Source organism: Dipodomys ordii, unplaced genomic scaffold, assembly GCF_000151885.1.
Source record: "Dipodomys ordii isolate 6190 unplaced genomic scaffold, Dord_2.0 Scaffold28, whole genome shotgun sequence".
Lineage (NCBI taxonomy): Eukaryota > Metazoa > Chordata > Mammalia > Rodentia > Heteromyidae > Dipodomys > Dipodomys ordii.
The window spans coordinates 10496198-10519425 of NW_012267244.1; the positions used below are offsets into that span (position 1 = coordinate 10496198).

The following is a 23228-nucleotide window of genomic DNA, read 5'->3' on the forward strand; positions in this document are numbered from 1 at the left end:
GCTGTGGCTCAAGTGGTAGAGCACTAGCCTTGAGCTGAAGAGCTGAGGGACAGCGCCCAGGCCCAGAGTTCAGGCCCCACGACCGGACCCAAAAAAAGTATTATATAATGTGACTGGCACTATCTAAGATCTAATATGTGTGTTTTCCTTTCAGATGAATTGTGATACAAATCCCTTTGAAGCTGGACTGGACTATTTTGTCAAGTTAAATAAGGTATGTCTACATTACCAAATGTGCTTGAAGTAAATACTAAAATTATGACATTGTTTTCTGGCAGAGCCATATTTTAAAACTTAATATGATATAGAGGAAATGAACATAAATAAATTGAGCATAAATGCTCAATTGTTTTGTATCAACACTTGTCAAAATTTGATCAGTTCAAACTGTTAGACCATACTTGTTGATTTAAGAGAGAAAATTCCACCATCTTTAAAAGCTATGTTTACAATCAAACTTAAAAAATAGTAAAACTAGGCTGGGCCCTGGTGGCTAATGCCTGTAATCCTAGCAACTAAGGAGGCTGAGATCTGAGTATCACGGTTCAAAGCCAGCTAGGGCAGGAAAGTCTGTGAGACTCTTATCTCCAGTTAACCACCAGAAAACCAGAAGTGGTGCTATAGTTCAAGTGGTAGAGCACTAGCCTTGATCTGAAGAGCTGAGGGACAGCGCCCAGGCCCAGAGTTCAAGCCCCATGACTGACAAAAATAAAAAAAAAAGGTAAAACTAAGATGGTGTCAATCAGATTTCAGTAGAGTTTCTTGTAGAAATTGTGCCATGTTGTTTATATTGCAGTATTTCTGGTGGCCTGGGAAGTTGCACATTAGCTAAGCAAACATTCTGCATCATTGATTCTCCTGCTGTCTACAGTATGAAGCCGCCTTGGTCTTACTAAGCATCTTTGTATGTAACTGAAGCTGCTGAATCCAAGCAAATGACATTTCAAATGTGCCCAGCAATAAATTGGTATTTGCTGAGAAGCCAGTACAGGCCCAGAGAAACATAATTGATATTAATACTCCAAAAGGAGCCCTTACATCAGTGGTCCACAAAGTCTGGTCCTCAGCCTAAGAGCGTCAGCATTACCTGGGAACGTGTAAAAATGCAAAGGCTAAGATCCAACCCAGGTTTACTAAAAGCTGGAGTCAGGCCAACAGATCTGTGCTTTGGGAAGTCCTTGTAGGAGATTCTGATACATCAAGGATTTGAGAAACACAGTTCCACCTAATTATGTGAAAGTATGTCAAAAAAGTATGTCAGGGGCTGGGATGGCGGCTCAGTGGTAGAGTGCTTGCCTTGCATGCTTGAGGCCCTGGGTTCGATTCCTCAGCACCACATAAGCAGTAAAAACGAGAAGTGGTGCTGTGGCTCAATTGGTAGAGCATTAGCCTTGAGCTGAAGAGCTGAGAGATAGTGCCCAGGCCCAGAGTTCAGGCCTCATGACCAAAAAAAAAAAAAAGTCAATCCACTGTGGCCTACTTCATCTATACAAGTCCTACAAACACAAATGAGGTTTCCCCACGGAACAGTGCACAAGTCAGTACAAAAGAGCTCGTTACTGTTGGTAGTATTAAAGGCTGGGCACAGCAGCTGCTGCAATTTAGGGTATTTACTAGAATTCCAAAATTATAACTGTCCTGTCTTTGCTGCTTGGATAAGCTAAAGGCTACTTTTCCAGCCTAGGGGAATATGTGAACCCATGCAAATGAAATGGGCTAAGGAAACATTTTTAATGTCCAGTATCAGTTCCCAAATTCTGGGCAAAAATAGTAACATAAAATATGTTTATTTATAGTCCTAGATTTTAGGGGAAAGAAGCTAGGGTTTTAAAGGGAATATCTTTATATTTTTCCATGGCTTCTATTTTTATGATGTGCCATCTGCCTCCAGACCAGAGAAGGGAGGTGCTTGGAATTTGAGCAGATCCTCGCGGCAGATTGTTCCTTCTGACAGCAGAAGTCTTTGCTCGACTGTTTCAAATACAGATCAAAATTACTGACTCTTGAGAGCACTAAAGTTCTACTGTTGGTCACCAATAGCTGGATGGAGAACTGATGGCTTTTGCTTCAGTGTTTGGATAATATTGTTTGGGAATAAGACTTTGATAACTGATGTCTTCATATTGAAATCGGATTTTTAAAAAACTTTTATGATTATTAGTAGGTGTGGACTGTTTGTTTCTGATCTCTTATAAATGATATGCTCAAATAAGTTCAGCTCTGAAGGAAGTTATTTAATACTAAGTTTGATCGATGGCATTTAAAAAAATCATTCTGAAGTGTTGGTTCTCCTTCAGGTGTCACAAAGTTAATTCTTAATGATTTTATTGGGTTAAGTTCCATACAGCTCAAATATCTAGACCTAAGCCAGGTCTTTTAAATTATGTAGAGTCAGGAAGTTAGTTGGTATCATTCTATTCAAGGCAATGCATATTGATTTCCAAGTCACGTAAAAATATTTGACCAACTTGGTTTAGATGCTGTCTGTTATTTTCTAACAATTTTGTCATAGCTCATAGCAGTCTATAATGTGAACAAGGTTCCTGAAAACATTGCAAGCTAAGCTATATAACTTGATCATTCAAGCCCTGTGCCTAAACCACAAAATGCTACTCATTTAATGTACAAAGATATTCCCTTTTTTATATTTTTTTAAAAAAACATATTCCTTTCAACATTCAATGGAAGATGTCCCATAACTTTTAAAATAATAATAATACACAAGCCTATATTGCTTTGGAAAATTGATGCTTTATGAAAAAGAACCTACAGCTAATATAGAGAGGTAATAATATTATTAGAATTTTCTGGTTGACCCTCAAGTGTATGACACAATGATTGTAGGAATTGTAGTGTGACAGAAAGAGAGAAGCAGATGGTCAGAATTAGAAGGGCCCTGGAGAACACACTGGGCCTTCTCTTTGATAAGGGTGACAAAACTGAAGCACAGAAGTGAAGTGACTGGAGTCAGATCATTGTTTCAGAGCTCTGATCTCAGTGTGGGACTTCCTCACCCACCACTTTCCCAACAGGGTCCTTTTCCAAATGGGCTTAGCAGACTTGAAAAACTGCTCAGGAATTTCTTTCTTTCCTTTTGACTGTAAAATTAGTATACACTTATGTCTGTTATCATCAATTTTGCGTTTTATAGAAGAGTTAATTCAGCTCATTTTCAGAAGGAAAATGTCTCATTGAGAAGATGGGCTGTCAGCCTCATTATGGTGAGCTGTGTTCTGGTCAAAATCAGTATGAATATAGGGAAAAGAAAAAATGGAGTACTGAAGAAATCTTTCTTTACAAAGGAAGGAGGTGTGTGTGTTGGAGGGAGACAATGCTGGCATCTTTCCTTTCTAGAATGGCCCCAGCTTCAGCTTCTACCCCTGGCTTCTCTGAAGTAGATAGACTGATTCACTTACTAAGTATTTATTAGGCACCATTTACTAAACACCTTGCTAAGCCTCAGGTTGAAAAATATACTTCTGATGGCTCTCAGGTTTCCTGTAAGTGGAAAACAGATTTTCAGGCTATTCAGAATACTGCCACCTTGTGGAAGTGAGTCACAGAGCTCTGAGAGGAAACATTTCAAATCAGTAATACAAGTAAATACAATTAAACAGAGACATTTGAAAATCTACTATAAGCCTCATCACCTGAAGCAACTCACAGCATTGTTTTAGATGGTGTTTCCATTTGGTCCAAAAAAAGTTAAGCTGGGGAAGAATCAGTATATTTTGTTTTTGTTGGAAATGGAAGAAATGAATTAAAGATGATCAAAGGGAAAATCAGCTGCCTTTGTATGGAGTCATAGGTTTTCTTGGAATTTTCCTCTAGGAATTACTGAATATTTGTCTATTTCTGGAGAATGCCTACCAACATCCTGAGAAAACTAAGTACTAAATATAATGTGTTTAAACTGACCAGAATTTTTCTGTACATTATTCTTCCTCTTTCTTGCTCCCTCTATTGAGCTTCTAACCAGAAAAAAAAATGTGGATATTGACTACAAATTAGAAGACAATACTGATTCCAGAAAATATAGCATCTTTCTTTGAGAAAATATTGAACTATTTGATAAGCAAAAACAAAACACCAAAAAAAGACAAACTGGTAAAGAGTTAAAACACTTACCACTAATAGACTGACTACAATCTTAAGCATTCAATAAAAATTATCTATTATTGAATCATCAATAATGGAAAGACACTACTGCTCAGATGTAGCAACTTAGGAATGACTACTGTGTAATAATGATGATGGGAAATTTGAAGCATATTGTAATAGAAATCAAGGAGGTTGAAAATTCATTGGCATTCAAATTTGGCTAAACATAAAATCTGGCATGTGATTCTTTTACATGATAGGTTGCTTTAAAATAATCCCAAGACTGAGATCAGTTTAAAAAGGATTGCTGGCTGGACACATTGGCATATGCTTATAATCTCAACATTCAGGATGTTGAGGCAGGAGGATCTCAAGTTTGAGGGAGCTTGAGCTATGTAGGTGAGACCCTGTCTAAAAAAGACAAAACTAAACTCCAAGAAATGGAAACGAGGGTTGTTTTTTTTGTTGTTGTTGCTGCTGTATTTGTTTTCTTTTGTCTCATCTGTCTTTGTGAGGGTAAGGGTGGACACAGAAATGGCATTGCTGGCTCACGCCTATAATTCTACCTACTCAGGAGGCTGAGATCTGAGGATGGCAGTTCAAAGCCAGCCCAAGCAGAGAAGCCCACATGAGACTCTTATCTCCAATGAACCACTCAAAACCCAGAAGTGGTGCTGTGGCTCAAGTGGTAGAGTGCTAACTTTGAGCACAAAGAGGGCCAGGGTCAGCACCTAGGCCCTGGGTTCAAGCCCCACAACTGATGAAGCAGAGAGACAGACAGACAGACAGAGACAGAGAGAGAAACAGAGAGAAACAAACAAGAAGCAATAGAGGGACAAAGGGTGAACAACTGTAGCAGTGATACTCAACTGTAGCAGTGATACTATGTTGAAAACGAACTGAACTACCTGTGAGTGGGGATGGGATGGAAAAACTGGGAGAGAGCATGTGAAGGAATGGGCAACATTGTCCAAAAAAGTAATATACTCATTATCTGATTTATGTAACTGTAACCCTTCTGTATTTTTATTTTCTTAAAAATGAAAATAACTCATAAAAAGAAAAGAAAAAAATCAAAACCCTCTCTGGGATTCATCAATCAGTTTCATCTCTAATTCCCAGGTAACTCCAGAAAAGATTGAGAATGACTGTTTTAGCCAAGATGTTTTTTAAATCTTATTTTATTGTAAAGATGCTGTGCAGAGGGGTTACAGTTACCTGAGTAAGGCAATGTGTACATTACTTGTAGATCATTGTTACCCCTGCCCTTGTGGTTGTGGCCTCACTATCTCTTCCCTCCCCCACCTCCCACACTCTCCTCCCCACCCCACCCAAAGTTGTAAAGTTCAGTTTCCAATATATTGTCCGGTGGGTATCATAATTTTGTTGTTATTATTAAGGTGTTGTACATAGGGCTACCATTTCATAAGTCACATAATTAGTACATTTCTTTTTTGGACAATGTCAACCTTTCCTTTATTTTCCCTTGGTTTGAAAATTTTCTTGTTCCTTTCCACAAGTTGTATAGTTTATTTTTCAAATACTGTATATTGAATACCATTAATGCACTTGTTCACCCTCCTTTTCTCTTTCCCCCTTTGCCCTCCACTGAAGAGGGAAAAAAAACACAAAAAAGGCAAAAACAAACATCACAACCACCACCACCAATTAAAACCCATGTTTCCATTTCTTGGAATTCATTTTGATAAACAGTACTTTAAAATGTTCAGAGGAGTTACACCTTTGGGTTCCTTCCCCAAGGGTATCCTCTTTTAGTCTGTTGATGAATGCCTAGAGTCCTGTATTGGGTATCATGTCCAGTTTTATTTTAGATCTAGCTTCCACATATGAAAGAAGACATGCACCATTTGTCTCTCTGAGTTTGGCTTACCTCATTTAACATAATTTGTTTTAGGTCCATACATTTCCCCGCAAATGACCTACCTTACTCTTTTTAAAGGATGAATAAAATATATTGTGCATATACACCACATTTACTTGATCCACTTATCTATTATTGAAGGGCATCTAGGCTGATTCTATAATTTGGCTATTGTGGACAGTACAGCACTGAACATGGATGTGCAAGTGTCTTTACCATATCCTGTTCTAGGTAGACGTCCAAGAGTTTAGCCAAGGACTTTTAACTCACTGGACATTACTCCTTCCCCAGTGGTTCACAGACGAACAGACAAGATCACATGGGGATTTCTCAGTCTAGCCAAATTGTTGAGTACTATCCCATATCCCCAAATTACAAAACTGCAAGACCCCACTTGTTAAAACAGTATGTTTTAACAATACTGATACAGTTGATCTGAGACCTATCCGATAGATATCCTAAGCCAATAAATACATGGAGTTCCTGTTTTCTTTTCTTCTCTTTTTTTTGTCCTCTCTTCTCTTTTCCATTCCTTTTCTTTCATTTCCTCTTATTTCTTTCCTTGTTTCTCTCCTTCCTTTGTTCATCTCTTTTTCTCTTTTCTTTCCTTCCTGTACTAGGGCTTGAGCTCAGGACCTTGTGCCCTTGCTCAGCTTTTATGCTCTCAGCTGGTTCTCTACCCCTTGAGCTACATTTCCACTCCAGCATTTTTGCTAGTTAACTGGAGACAGAGACTAGGGGACTTTTCCACCTGGGTTATTTCAATCCTTGATTGGCACATCTCAGCCTCCTGAGTAGCTAGGATTACAGACATGAGCCACTGGCACCCAGCTCCTAATTTCTTCTTCAAGCACTACAAAAAATATCTACTTGTCAGAGGGAAGGGGGATTGGGAAGTTGTTTGTTTTTTAATTCAATGAAGATCCAGAGCTACTGTCTTAGTGCTTTTAACCTAACAATAGCTGTGGTCCTGAGAATAAACAGGAAAGTAGAAAATAGGTGGCAGGAGGGGGTCAGAGCATAGTGGTGGACAGTCCACAGTGGACCTTGAAATACACGTGAGCAAGCCCAGGCTCTCTCACGTGCTAGGAAGTACTCTACCACTCAGCTACAATCCCAGTCTGGATTTTTTTAAGTCAGTCAAATCCTTGCTGTGTGGTTTGAGAAAAACATTTAATTTGATTTTGCACCTAAGATGCCTAATCTGCAAAGTCTAAAGTTTGATGAAATATCACTTAGCACATTGATTGAAGATATTGGTATCATGTCATGTTTATGAGCCATATAAATGTAATTAAACCATCTTTATCATCTTAGCCATTTTCACTGCTGAGTGATAAGAGAAAAGGAAGGGAAGGAAATGTAAACTGAAGCGTAGTTTATCATTCCTGAAACACCTGTCAGAATATACCAAACTAAAGGCTATTGGATCATTATCCTCATATATATCCAATTTCAGTAATGAAATAATACTTTATTTCTATCCTAAAAACAGAAGTGTGCTGCTAACTAACTGCTTTAAAATTTTGGAATCCATGGAAACCCAGGTCTTAGAATAAACTGAAGTAATTTTTTTTGGATTGCTTTTATTTGTATTTTAAATTTAACAGCATAATTGAACATGCAATAAATTGAGATACTAAAACAATTTGAGAAAGATAATACATATACCAAAGAAACTACTACTACAATGAAGAGAGTGAACATATATCCCTTGCTTCTTTTCACTCAGCATAATTAGTTTGTCACATGTCTCAACAGTTCACTATTTTCTATAGTAAACAGCCTTCCGTTTCATGGATAAGCCAAAATTTGTGTATGTCCATACACTTTCTCTCTTGGAGAAATACCGAGGAGAGGAATAAATGGGTAAAATGGCAAGGATATGTTAAGTCTTAGAAAGCTTTCTATTTTTATCTTCCTTTAAAAGGTTTTATTTTTGCAAAATCATGTAGCATTTTATATTTTGGGTTTGTTTTTTTTTGTTGTTTGTTTGTTTTTGTCAGTCATGGGGCTTGAACTCTGGGGCCTGCGTGCTGTCTCTCAGCTCTTCAGCTCAAGGCTAGTGCTCTACTACTTGAGCTACAGAGCAGCTTCCAGTTTTCTGGTGGTTTATTGGAGATAAGAATTTCACAGACTTTCCTGCCCAGGCTGGCTTTGAACCTCCATCCTCAGATCTCAGCCTCCTGAGTAGCTGGGATTACAGGCATGAGCCACTGGCACCGGGCTTGCATTTTATATTTTGTATCTTTACTACTACCTCTTTATCACTGTCAAATGTTTGTGCTGGTTAGTATTTTTTTTAACATTAGCTGTTAGAGCTATTTTAGTGATCTCATTGTAATTTTATTGCCTTAGAGAGATTTCTGGTCCTGGAGCTGATACTCGGGGCCTGGGCCCTGTCCCTGAGCTTCCTTTGCACAAGGCACTAGTGCTGTACTACTTGAGCCACAGCTCCACTTTCAGCCTTTATGGTAACATACTGGAGATGAGAGTGTCACATACTTTCCTGCCTGAGTTGGTTTCAAAGTGCAACACTCAGATCTCAGCCTTCCGAGTAGCCAGGATTACAGGTGTCAGGCATGAGCCACCAGTGCCCAGTTCTTTTGTCCTTTCTAAACACAGACCCAGCCACTTAGACTGGGTCTTCCTCATCTTGATCTCCAGAGAGAGAAGTATATTGCACATCTTTTATGTGCCTGTCTCCTAGTTCCTGTCTCTGTAAAGTGCCTGATCAAATTTCTTAATGTGTATGTGTGCGTGTGTGTGTGCGTGCGTGCGTGCGTGCGTGTGTGTGTGTGTGTGTGTGTGTGTGGCATATATTAGGGCTTGAACTCAAGCTCTTGCGTGGCTTTTTCACTCAAGGCTGGAGCTCTACCACTTGAGCCACACCTCAACTTCCAACTTCTTGGTGGTTATTGAAGATAAGACTGTCAGATTTGTCTGCATGGATTGATTTGGAACCTGAATCCTCAATCCAGAAGCACCTAGTTGTCTCTTTATTATTTTAAATGTTATAATTTTTATCCCCAATACCTAGCTCAGGGCTGGTACATCGAAACATGAATATTTTAGGAACAAGTTCTTTATCAGGTATACGCTTTGAAATACTTTTTTTCACTCTGTGTCTTATCTGTTTATTTGTTTTTACAGTGTCTTTCAAAGATCAAAGCTTTTAATTTTTGAGTTTTAGTCTTTATCAATCTTATTTTGATTGAATCATGTTTTTGGTTCCTATCTAAAAAACCTTTGCCTTAGCCGGGCGCTGGTGGCTCACGCCTGTAATCCTAGCTACTCAGGAGGCTGAGATTTGAGGATCGCAGTTCAAAGCCAGCCCGGGCAGGAGAGACTGTGAGACTCCTATCTCCAATAAACGACCAGAAAACTGGAAGTGGCGCTGTAGCTCAAGTGGTAGAGCACTGGCCTTGAGCTGAAGAGCTGAGGGACAGCGCCCAGGCCCAGAGTTCAAGCCCCATGACTGACAAAAAAAAAAAAAACCTTTGCCTTAACCAAAGTTATAGCTTTTTCCTGCAGTTTCTTCTAGAAATTTTACCATATTGCAATTTACATTGAGGTCTGTGACCCAATATTAGTTAATTTAGTGTGCGGTCTGAGGTATGAACTTATGAACTAAGATTTATTATTTTTTGCACATGTATCTCCAGTTATTTTTAGCATAATTCATTGAAGATTATACATCTTTCCCTTCACTGTCTTTCTACTATTATAAAGAACCAGCTGTGCGTATGTTTGTTGGTCCTATTTCTGGACTCTGTTGTGTTCCATTTATCTGTTTGTCTTTCTTGGTCTGAACGCCACACTTTTCTTGATTACTATAATTTAAATAAGATAGTGGTTACAATGAAAAACTGTTCTTTTTAAAAGTTGTTTTGGCCATTGTAGGTCCTATGGATTTTCCATAAATGTTAGAATCAGCTTATCAATTAAGAATAAACATACATGTTGGGATTTTTATTAGAATTCCATTGTATCTATAGGTCAATTCAAGTCTTTCAATCCTTGAACAGATATGTCTCTAATTCAGTCGTTTCAATTTCTTTCAAAGCTGCAGCATACGTCTTGTACAATATTTACAGATTTTTCCTTAAGTACTGAATTCATGCCTCCCACCCCAAGAATTCAGTTGTTGTTCTTCCACTCATTAATTCTAAACCTAAATTGTTTTTGTTTTGTCCCTTATTAAATGAAGAAAATATTCACCTATAAGTTTGTTATAAGTCTTAGATAAGGTAAAATGTCGTACATCATTGAGTGTTAGCTCCTTTCCATCTCATTGAATTGAATAAAAAATTAATAATTTAGGGAAAAGCAGCTAAAAGGGCTCAGCAAGGAAGAAGATCTTGATCAATATTGAAACTCATTTCTTCCTGCTCCCATTTCCTTTTTTTTTTTTTTTTTTGGCCAGACCTTGGGTTTGGGTTCTGTCCCTGAGCCTCTCTGTGCTCAAGGATAGCGCTCTACCACTTGAGCCACAGCCCCACTTTTGGCATTTTCTGTGTGTGTGGTACTGAGGAGTTGAATCCAGGGCTTCATGCATGTTAGGCAAGCACTCTACCACTAAGCCACATTCCTAGCCCCTCATTTTTTATTTTTCGGTGGTAGTGCTAGGGACTGGATTCAGGGCTTCTTGCTTGCATAGCAAGCACTCTCAAACTACTCTTTCAACTCTCTTTAATAAATTTTAACTTTGCACTTAGACTTAAGTACTATATTTAAAACACCAACGGTTCTCTAGCCCGGAGAGAAAAACTCTAATCATTTCTCTGTTTATGTGGGCAGTTGATGCCTGGCCCGTCCCTCACCCCAAAGTCTGTCAATGTTTAAGTGTCTAATACAAAATAGCATATGCTTATAAACTTGCAATATCTAACCATCTACTTTAAATTACCTCTAGATTACTTACAATGCCTACTATAATATAAATGCTATGTAAATAGATGTTACACATTATTGTTTAGGAGATGATAAGGAAAAAGTTTGTACAAATTCACTGTAACTGCTGTTTCTGAGTATATATAAAACATTCAGGAAATATGTGTATGTATGTGTACATGTGTATGTATGTATATGTGTGTATACACACACATACACACACATACACACACACACACACACACACACACACACACACACACACACATAGTGGGGGTTGGGAAGGGCAAAGCCTTGCATTGTAGTCTAGGCTGGCCTGGAAGTCACTGTGGTCTCCAATTCAAATCATCCTGTCTCAGCTTCCTGAGTGCTGTGATTATGGTTGTGAGCCCCTATGCCTATGGTATTTTTTTTTCTGAATGTTTTCAGCCTTATGATTGACTGAATTTACAGCTGTGGAACTAACAGATACAGAGTCAACTGTATTATGAAACTCTATGTTTTCATAAATTCTTGCTAAAGCAGTTAAATATCAAAGTACAGTTGGTAAGACCACAGGTCTACAATTTTACTTAGAATCATTAGATTTGAAAACTGAAAAATAAATGTTTCTTTTAAAATCAAATCTACTAAAAGTAATAGAACACAGGTAATGGTGCTATTTTAGTTTTGAAAACTGTAGTTTGATTTCCATGCCAAGTAACTGATTCTTAATCTGCTTTAGTCATATTTTAAATATTTCCCCTGAGTTTCTATTGTATCCTCTCTTGTTTTTAGTTAAGGGTCTCTTTTGTGTTATATTGAAAGCTTTTTAAAAAAAATATTGTTAGGGCTGGGAAGGTGGCTCAGTGGTAGAGTGCTTGCCTTGCATGCCTGAGGCCCTGGGTTTGATTCCTCAGCACCACATAAGCAAAAAGAAAAAAGCCGAAAGTGGCGCTGTGGCTCAAGCGGTAGAGTGCTAGCCTTGAGCTGAAGAACTGAGGGACAGCACCCAGGCCCAGAGTTCAGGCCCCACAACCGGACCCAAAAATAAAAATAAAAAATTATTGTTATTATAAAAGTGATGTACAGAAGAGTTACATTTACATAAATCAGGTAAAAAAAGTACATTTCTTTTTGGACAATGTCACCTCTTCCCTCAGTCTCTCCCAGTTTTTCACTCCTTTTCCCACTCACAGGTTGTATGGTTCATTGTCAATATAGTGTCTAGTTGGTAGACTGTGAGTTTCTTTTTTTTGAAGAAGGAATTCTTATCTTGCTAGTCATTTTGGTTAGAAAAATGCTGGATGAGTTGTTGCAGATTGCTAAGGACAAAGAATAAAAACTACAAATGCAAATATATATATATATATATATATATGTTGCTTTAGCAACATTAAAATATAGAGTTTCACAATACAGTTGATCCTCTGTATCTGCTAGTTCTGTCTGTAAATTCAGTCACAGACTGAAAACATATGTATGTGTGTGTTCACTTTCTGTTTTAGTTGCTGAACTGACAGTTTAACATTTTGCCATCAAAGAGCATTGAAATTGTGGTGGTTGTGAACTTACATGGAATGTGAAGATGCTCTTTCTAGTAGAAAAAGGAATAGTGGGTTGAGAAGCCAGATTTGAAGTTTGGTGCTCACTTTGTTATTCAGTTGATACCTTTACCTTTACTGAGCCATACAGTCCTTATCTGGAAATGACTCCAGTTCTGTGAACAGGAAATGAACCCTACAAGGAGGCAAGATTAAATCAGTCCTTTTCCCCGGGACTGAACTTGTTCTACCCCTTTCTCCATGTTTGTGAAATACACACAGGTGCACAGGATACTAACAACTGACCAGAGTTGTTTCATTCTACCATTGTAGCATCTGGGTTTCCGTAGGATTTCTCTGTGGGTCACACACAGAAGCATGTTTCAGTATCTAAGAGGGGGTTGTTTGTGACACAGTATCCTGTGTCACAATGATTCTCTTGTATCTCTGGATTTTTTTATATTTTTGCTGAAAGGATTTTGTGTTTTAAAAATGAAATGAAATTGATGACTTTCTTAAAATTTCAGATAGGGCTTTGATCCACATAAATGGAAAATAAAAGTCCCATAGCTGTTTTACTCTTATTTCCTCTGGGCTGCCAGAAGCTACTCCTCTAGCCCTGTAGCAGAGTTCCTCCACTGCTACAATCAAATCAGACTTTATGTTCTTGCAAGTTCGCTGTCATCTTTATAATCACCCCAAGCACACGGATATAATTTACACATTTACATTAGCTTTTAGGTAATGCATGCCTGCTATATGCATACCTTTAATAGATGAGTATTATTCACTTTCTCTTCACTATTTCATGTACGTGGATGCTATGTCTAGTGCCTATTGGAGTTGGCTGCTTTAAAGACACTGCTGTTTTAAGCCCATAACTTAAGAAAACCCAAGCCGAGGCTATTTTTATACTATAATCTCAGTGCCCCAGAAGTTTATACATTTTTCAAAGACATGAACGGCTATTTATATAGTTAATTTGGCAATGACTCATTAAAGAAATGTATTTTTGTTCTTGGGCCAGTCTGAAAGCACCAATTTCATTTTCAAAGTAACCTTCAGACACATTTTCTTTTCACTGATAATTAATAACTTGGTGGCAGAGTAAAAATCTACAGCCTGGAAAGGCCAGCCAAGAACAATGAAAGTGGAATACTCTCACCAGTTATATTTTCCCCTGTCAGCAGCAGGGTTAGTGTGGGAAGGGAAATCATGTCAGGAGGAGCAGATGGATCTTCTCTGTGGTCCTTACTTTCACTGAGCATTTGGTAGTAGTGGTTGTCATATTGTTTCTTCATGTCTGAGGACAATATTGCTCACAGGATCTCTTCCTAATCCACAGGTAGAAGATAGAGATGTCGAATTTCCTTAGTGTTAAACTTCAAGCTGTTTTTCTTTTCTTTTTTTTATGAGACATGGTCTGCTCCATTGCCTGGACTGACCTCCAACCTGCAATCTTTCTTCCTTAGCCTCCCACAGTACAAAAACACTATGCAATGAATGTCATCTGAAACAGGTTCAGACCGCCTGAAAATAAAATGTCAAGAGATTAGTCATTTAGAGTACTTCTTCTTTCCTCTCTCTTTTCCTCCCCCCTCCCTCCCTCCCTCCCTCCCTCCCTTCCTTCCATCCTTCTTTCCTTCCTTCCTTCCTTCCTTCCTTCCATCCTTCTTTCCTTCCTTCCTTCCTTCCTTCCCTCCTTCTTCCCTCCCTTCCTCCCTCCTTTCCCTCCCTCCCTCCCTCCCTCCTATTTTTCAGATTTTCTCACTATAGAGCCAGACTAGCCTTGAACTCTTCATCCTCCTGCCTCAGGCTTCCAAGTGCCCAATTTACAGCTCTGGGCCATCATGCCCAGCACCCCTTGTTTATAGTATTTTGTCTGCTGTGGTTCTCAACTCCAGGCACACACATTTCTAAAAAATATGGACAAAATCTGAAGTTGCTGGTTTATGTTGTCATGTTATTGAGTTTCACCTCAGCATAGTGTCTGACACATAGCCAAGGACTTAATAAGTGTAAATGTTACTTATAAATAATATTGTGTTTACAACTGTAATTTTTTCTGAACAATGTTCTTCCCCCTCCCTTCTTACCGTCCTCTTACTTAACCTGTAGTACAGCTATGAACTGGGAAATGTAGAGGGATACTCTTCCAGCATTCCTCATCCTGATCTTGGCATCAGTTCTAGTAGCTCTTATGTAGCACTCCTGAACCCCAGTTGCTGGAAACTTTATCACACACAGTTCTACCGTCTCTACAGTGGTGTCCCTGTCTCAGTGGCTTGATGGAGGAGACTCAGAGTAGAGGAAAAGAACAGGGCTGGGCTTTCTGAAATCTTGGTTCTTAACTGATTTGCTGATGGACTGTATTTGATTTACTTAATTCACTTCTTTTAGACCTCCAACGCACCATCTGTGAGGCATTGAAGATTGAATTATAATATAAAAACAACCATGCTAGGGAAAGATTATGCAGATCAAGTCATTATGAAACCACACTCACCTCTCAAAATTCAACCCCAGCAACTTGCTAGAAGACTGTTGACTGCAGCCCCACACTCTGGGGCCTCCTTTATCATACTGTTTGTTGCCTTCCCTTCACACCTAGACCCATTAAATTTACAACACATATGTGAAGCGAAGTGATATCACCACACTCCGGAAACACATTTGTGATGTTTATAATCCTAGAATACAACCACCCATGAATCATGTTTCACAATTGCTATTGCTGATTAATAATGGTATCAATATGTCATAGCCTGCCATGTTTTCAGTCATCTCAAATTGTTTTTTTGCCTTGTTCAAACACTGAAGAGAGAACGTAATTCAGTACTGACATGTTGCTGTATGACAGAAAGAGGGTTACATTTTCCCCTCTATGAAGCTACAAGATCATGTTTTATTAGCTCTAAATAATACACACAGTAGAGGCTTAATGACAAATGAGTAAATAATTGCTAGAAAAGTCTTTACTAGAGGACTTTCAAAACCTAAATAATTTAGTCATGAAGATCTAGACTCCCATGACAGGAAGTGAGAACACTGTCGGATTCAGTGCACTTTGCCTATCACACCAGGTAAAGCGTTAGTCACTTGAATTGTTCTAAATGCTTCTTCACTAGTCTGCCACAAGATATTTTTACTGCAGTTATTGACTCAGATGTAGCCAAAGACTCTAAAAGGCATTTTACCTTGTCATCATTTTACCTATTGCAGCAAATCTCCTTTTCAAAAGAGTAACAATGTGTGTCATTTTTCTACAGTCTTTCTGTATCTAGATATCCATATTTTATCTATAGCAAACTTTTGTTAGGATTCTTATCATGAATTTTCCCTATATATTAATTCAAGTAAATCCAAGTCTTTCTGTGTTCCCATTATTCCTGTATTAAGTAACATGGGTCTCAATCTTGTTAAAGTTTTTGTGCACTGGCTTTATAATAAAGTTGCATAGATGGTTCTCACCATCTGAGTCACACTGAGGAAGGAGAGAAAATTGGACTTTCATGGCACACATTACTTTAACTTGGGCGAATGGGGCTGTCTTTAGCTTCCCACTGTCAGCAATTTGAAGTTACAATTGCCATAGAAATTATGCTGTGCTGTGGCTCATCCTAGAAGCTTGGAATCAGTAAAGGAGTGAATTGGGATGTCTGGCAAAGGGCATGTTAGGGCCCTGGGAGGCCACAGGGCATTCCTGCAGTCAGTTCTAAATGTTTCAAGTAGATCCTAAACGTGTAGATCCTAAGTGTTTGTGATGTAGGACATCTTTGTCATGAAATATTGCTTCCTTTCCTTTTGTGGCAATTGGGGATATTAAAGTTTGTTGCTATCCTTCCCTTCCCTCCTCTGTGTTTCCCTTCCCACCCCTCCTTTCTCCTCCCACTTCTCCCCACCCTTCCCTCCTTATTCTTTCCCTTTTCCCCTTCATTTCCCCTCCCTTCCGCCCTCTTGCCACCTTCTTTTCTTTCCCCTCTCTTCCCTAACCCTCTCTTCTTTCTTTACAGAAAGCAGTCTGGATAGAAGAAACATTTTGAGAATTTTGTTTTTATGATAATCTCTAATCTCATTCAGCAGAGATATGCTTTATGTGTGCTATGAATTCCCTTTTCACCCCATAACATAAGAGGTGCTTGTTTGGCTCCTGTTATAGAAGACTTACCCTGTCTTCTCACCGGAGGCCAGCACTCCCTCTTGGATACCCTCTTGCTCAGCGTCCCCACTGAGGAGTCTTTGCTCACTTGTGTGTGTGCGAGTGTGTGTGTGTGTGTGTGTGTGTGTGTGTGTGCTACTCAGTTGTGAGGTATTTTACTAAGAATGGGAGTCTTTGAGTTTGCCTAATTCCCTCTATTTATTTTATAAATCCCATAAAAATGGATTCAAGATTTATCTCCATAACACATTAAATTGGAATATCTTGAGCTTACCCACAGGAATATATTGGGAATAGGAATGTCACTTGTCATATACTGCATGGAAGAAAGGGTGGGGGGAGGGTGAGAAGCAGATGAAGACTGTGCTCTTCCTTCAAAATGCCCATGTCTGATTTTGTAACCCACATGGGCCAAGCATGATGCTTCTCATGTAGAATGTTTCCATACATGCTTCCTGATGAACTAACAACCATACTCTATATCCTAGGGACCATTATTCTGAAGAAGGAAAACATGTGCAGCATTTTGGGATTGTTTTTAACATCTCATGTCAAAAAAGTATATTTCTTTCTTGTAGAGTGCCAGTAGGTAAAAATTGAGTTGTACTTTACCCATATCACTGTTCAGACCTTTCGGTAAGTGACAAGGGCCAAGTTCCCAAGCTACCATCGCAGTATAATGCCTTATATTTTCCTGCCTAGGTGATTCTGGTAAAATTCTCATTCCCAAGTTATTCCCTTAAGTCTCACATATTCTGAAGGACTATGTGGCTGATACTGTCATTTGAAGACTAAGAAATATTTGTCTAGACGTTTGATCCAATCTGTATTTTTATTCAATGTGTAATTGGCGAGAAAATAGCAAAGACAAATTTAAATGCTTGCATCTCTAACCTTGTCACAGCATCTGAACACTCATTCATCATCATTATCTTGGGTTTCTGTAGCCAGCAGACTTCATAGGAAAGCAAGCACTGAAACAGATTAAAGCCAAGGGGCTGAAACGGAGACTGGTCTGCCTCACCTTGACGACAGATGATGTGGATCCGGAGGGAAATGAAAGCATCTGGTACAAGGGCAAGGTGAGCGCTGAGGACTCATTGCCAGGGGCCTCTGCATTATCTGCACGAACTTTCCCTGTGCATTTTTAGAGGCTTCCTTGTTCTCTCCTTATTAGAAGGTTTATTTATGTATTTACTTATCAAAAGAATAACACTTTTTAAAAAATTCAGAGCTGACATTCAAGAAACAGAAACAATTTACTGAAAAGAAAATGATATGCTGCTTGTCTTTGAAAACAAAAGATTCTGTATGCTTTATTTTAAAAGAATAGGCCTGAAGACATAATAGAGAGATGGGGCTGATTGTGTAGAAATGTCACAATGAAATACTTTGTTATGTGTAGTATAATATACCCTCACACAGAGAAAGAATAAATCCAAGAAACTGAGATATATTGAACCACAGGGGAGGTCTGAATCAAGGGTAAAATTATCTACTTGTTAACCACATCTGTATCTCTGAGTCAAAAGGTTGATTTTATAAAGAAATTGGCATTGTGATTCCATTCCTCAGGATCTGTCAGAAAGGATTAACTGGCATATTAGCAGGAAAAAGTTATAAATGGAAGCGTTGATGACTGTGGGGGTTAAACCCTAGAATGATAAGTGGGCCCCATTTCATCCTTTAGGAAGAAGGAAATGACTGTCTTCCCACTATGGAATGTTCCATGTCATTCTCTGTATTCAGTAAAGCCAGGGCTAGTCAGGTACTTTTCCATGGAGCTTCATATCCTCCACTTTTTCCTGCTGTGAACCCTGTTTGGATACCCTTGCTTCTAGTGGTGTGAGATACTCAGTTGAGACCGTGGGAAGGGTACAGTGTCTGCCAGGCTCATCTAAGGAGCTGTTCCTTGTTGATCAGGATCAGCTTGCGTAAGCCAAAACACAGATTCTGTGGCTGGCTTTTTTCTCCTCCACTGCAACCTCCGTATTTATTTTCATTTCCTCTATCTGGGGAAGACTGTGCCGTCACATCACAACCTTTGGGTTACTAAAGGAATGCGATGTGAGCCTGGTGCTAGTGGCTCAGGCCTGTAATCCTAGCTACTCAAGAGACTGAGAGTAGGATTAGGTTTGAAGACAGCCCAATCAGAAAAAGTTTTCAAGATCTTACTTGAAAATAACCAGAAAACAAAACAAAAGAAAACAAAAACTCACAGGACTGGAGGCTGAGAGTGGTAGAGCTTCAAATCTAGCATGCTGGAGGCTCTGAATTCAAATCCCAGTACAGTGGGGAAAAAATGGAACTTGAACTAATGCATGCATCATGTGTCAGAGAACTGCCATCTAGTCAGTTCCTATTTATAGGCCAGATAGCTTTCATGTACTGTCTCATGTACTTTTACAATCTCCATGGCAGACACGAATGACCCATCCATTTTAAACATGAAGCTTTAGGATTCAAAGAGATTGAGTTAATTCCTTGTGTTTAGATTGATAGTGATTGATGGAACTGATTTCCAATTCAAATATAGTTGGTTTTTTAAATTTCTTGTCCTTTTTCCCCCTTAAGGCTTACTGAATATCCTAGTTTGTCCTTTTTCTGAACTGGAGACTATTTTATTTTTTATTAAAACTTTTTTTGACACTGAGGTTTCAACTCAATGCCTTAGGCTTGCCAGTGCAGGTACTCTACCACTTCAGCCAAATCCCTAATCCTTTTTGGCTTGGTTAATTTTCAGACAAGGTCTTGTAGTTTTGGAAGGGGATGGTGTGCTGCAAGTAGCCTCTGGCTGCAATCCCTGAGCTATGACTCCTGCAAAGCTGGAATTACAGACATGTACCACCACACCTATCTTATTAGTTGAATTTGCTTTATTACTTTTTCCTCATTCTAGCCTCAAATTATGATCCTCCCTATCTCTACCTCCTCGGTAGCTGGAATTACAGGTGTGAGTCACCACACTGGGATATATAGAGAGAATTTAATTATAGACTCACAGTTTGTATACATCTGAAAAGCAGGGAGATGCAATTCAACACCATGAAGAAAACTGAAGACCTTTTCTTAAATATCATGTTCTATTACCTTCTATCATATTTATTGGTAAACATCTATTTCCTGCTTGCATTGGACTGACTGCTCTTTTGTAAAATTGTTCCTAGGTTCTTCATGCTTTTGCTTCCTCTTTTTCTTCTGTATTTCCAGTTCAGCCCTCTTTTCTTTTTTTTTTTGGTCAGTCATGGGGCTTGACCTCTGGGCCTAGGTGCTGCCCCGCAGCTCTTCAGCTCAAGGCAAGCGCTCTACCACTTGAGCTACAGCGCCACTTCCGGTTTTCTGGTGGTTTATTGGAGATAGGAGTCTCAGTCTTTCCTGCCTGGGCTGGCTTTGAACCGTGATCCTCAGATTTCAGCCTCCTAAGTAGCTAGGATTACAGGCGTGAGCCACCAGCGCCCGGCTTCAGCACTCTTTTCTTAATATCTGTTCTCCTGCTCCAATGTGATGGTGTATGCCTATAATTCCAGTATTCAGGAGGCTGAAGCAGGAGGATTGAGAGCTCTGGGTCAGCTTGAGCTATATGGTGTGATCTTGTTCATCCTCCAAAATTTCCTTCAATTCACATAATTTCTGCTCTTGCCATCTCTGCTATTAATTAACTGCCCTGATCTCTGGGCCTCAGTGTTGCCATCTATAAAATGAAGCCACTGGATGAGATGAAGATCTTCCTACTTTTAATTAGTGTTTTTCCCTAGTCATCTTTGATTTTGTTTTACACGTACTGTCTTTCTCTCTTCATTGTTCATTTGTTTTACATTTTTTACTTTATTCCTATCCAGCTTTCTCAGTGCTTCCAAATATGGTCTACCCATGCCTTCACCCACATTCTACTTCACTCAGTCTCTCTGGAGATTTAGTAATAGATAAAAGATAGTACCAAACGGTGAAAATACCTTGGGCTGCAATTCCCTAGTTCAGAGAGAAATTAAAGTAGAATTGAAAGGAAATTCGAAAACACAAACAAACAAAGCATGCTTTAATAAAATACCACTCACAGAGTGAGAGCTGTGTCTTCAGTGCAGAAATGACTGCAAGCCCTTTTACTGCCGGGATGAGAAGACTGGGTAATGGAGAACTGAGAAACTCTCTGAAGAGTGACTGTGGGCTCGTGGCCAGTGAGTCAGGAGACAGCACCCAGGCACTCGCTCAGGGCTCTTCCTTTTCCTTAAGTTGCCCAAGAAAATCAAGTTAACTCTCCTACTCCAAAAACAATCTTCACTTTACAGACTGGGAAGCGAAACAAAAGTTGCTAAGACAGTCTTTCAAAGAGCAAAGACTAAAACCCCAGCTTTGCTGACCCAGATCCTTGCCATTTAACGAGGATCTGAGGGAGAAAAGCAATTGGAAGTACTGTTCTACCCTGGCAATTAATAATATGCCAGATGAAGGCACTTCAGTTTCTTCATTTTTCCCCCCCTTTAATCAACTAGCTCTCACTAAATAGTTTAGAAATCACACAGAAAGCTTCTGATTTGGGATTTCAAAGAGATCATTAAAAACTGGAACCACGGAGATAAAGAAGTACTTTTAAAACCACAAATATGTTAGGATCTAAAAGACTAGCGTGCTATAGTGTTGACTGTTGTGGGTACTCCACTGAGCACTCACCAAGGTGACTCACACCCGGATCTAAAAGACTAGCCATGCTATAGTGTTGACTGTTGTGGGTGCTCCGATGAGCGCTCACCAAGGTGACTCACACCCACAAGCATTCTCACCAGCAGCTCTGACAGCCTACAGTGATACATAGTGGAGAGGAGGAGCAGCACAATGTTGTATGGCCGGGAGAAGCCATTTTGAGAAGGGATGTCTAGCACATTCAGCTTTTTTGTATTCCTTTTACTCCCCCCCCCCCACAATGTTTTGACTTGACAGTGTTTTGCATTTTTGGCTTTTCCTTCTCTTCGATCCATTGGATATGATTTCCACTAACCCTCATATATCTTCTTGGGCTTGTGATATCAATTTTTTTTTTTTAGCGGGGGGAGTCATATATAGCTTTTGTTTTCATCTCATGGTTTTGATTTCTTTTCTTTGTTCTTTTCCTTTCTTTCTTTCTTTCTTTCTTTCTTTCTTTCTTTCTTTCTTTCTTTCTTTCCTTCTTTCCTCTCCTCCCTCCTTCCCTTCCTCCCTCCCTCTTTCTCTCTCTCTGCCTTTCTTTCTCTCTCTCTGCCTTTCTTTCTCTCTCTCTGCCTTTCTTTCTTTCTTTTTTTCATTTTTCTTTCTTTCCTTCTTATTGTAGAGCTTGAACTCAGGGCCTGGGTGCTGTTTTTGCTCAAGGCTAGGACTCTACCACTTTGAGCCATAGTGCCACTTTTGGACTTCTAGTTTTCTGATGGTTAGTTGCAGATAAGAGTCTCATGGACTTTCCAGATCTCAGCCTCTTCAGTAGAGTAGCTAGGATTACAGGACTGAGCTACTGGTGACTGGCCAGGCTTTGATTTCTTGCTTAGTATTTTTCTCTGGTCTGCAACTAGAAGTTACCTTAATTCATCCTGTGTGGTTTTGATCTTTTTTTTTTTTTTTTTTGCTTTTTTAGTTCATTACTAACAGAGACAAGGTACAAGTTTATTCATTTATTCCATAAAAGTTTTTTTAAATTTATTATTTCTATGCATCAGCAATATTCTTTCCTCATCCTGGAGAGTTTTATCCTCTATCTTGGACAACTTAATTCCATCCAACTTCAAAGTATAAAAGAAATCCTGGTTCAGTGATTAGCCTTCATGTTTTTTTTTGCCCTGGTTTCCTGGTTATATTTGTTCCTGGCAATAGGTACCAATACTCTGCTCATTCCTCTAGTGTCTAATTTGGCTGAGCTAAAATGTTACCATTTAAATGCCTTATAATTGGTAGGAATTGTTAAATAATATGTATATAAATATATACATGCTATGGGGATTCTCTGATATAGAATGTTGACTTCACTTTGACTACTGATATAATAATAAATATATTAATTCAACACTATTTTGGCAGATTTTCTAACCCCAGCAGAGACAGTTAACTAAGTTGCAGTTGGATTTATTGAATTTCTCCCTTCTATTTTCATACTAAATTAATGATTAAAGAGGTTTTTCTTTTTAAAGTTTAAAATGAAATCATTTTTTCTTTATTTGAATTCCTTAATATGAAACTGGGCAAAATAATGTAATCTATTAAGCAACTAGGTGTTGGGGCTGGGCATCCCTGCTGTGGAGCTGTAAGCAGGTAGATCACAAATACCCAGCCTTAGAGTAAAACACTAGACCCTCTCCAAAAATTAACTAAAGTAAACAGTGTAAGAGGAGTGGTTCAAGTGGTAGAGTACCAAATACAAAGCCTTGAGGTCAGTAGCTAAAAAAAGAAGAAAAAGAAACTAAATGTGATTATTCTAAAATGAGAAACATTAAGATGATAACCAAAATATGTTCTTGAGAATTATTTTTCACACTTTGTAAGTTTGCACCCTTTACCTTTACCAAAGGTGAGCTAAGTCTCTGGTATTAGCCTTTAGACAGAATTTCTTTTTTTTTTTAATTTTATTTTATTTTATTTGTTAACATACTGTACAGAGGGGTTACAATTGCATGGGCAGGATAATGCACACATTTCTTACCAAGCATTGCAG

At 38.9% G+C, this 23228-nt stretch overlaps 1 protein-coding gene across 1 annotated transcript in view; it reads left to right on the forward strand.

Moving 5' to 3' along the window:
• Dmgdh (dimethylglycine dehydrogenase) overlaps positions 1-23228 on the forward strand; it is a 70851-nt gene that overhangs the window by 41540 nt on the left and 6083 nt on the right. Inside the window, exons 11-12 of the mRNA XM_013015818.1 lie at positions 155-214; positions 17506-17640. Coding sequence (XP_012871272.1) covers positions 155-214; positions 17506-17640 — 195 coding nt within the window. The remainder of the gene's footprint in view (positions 1-154; positions 215-17505; positions 17641-23228) is intronic.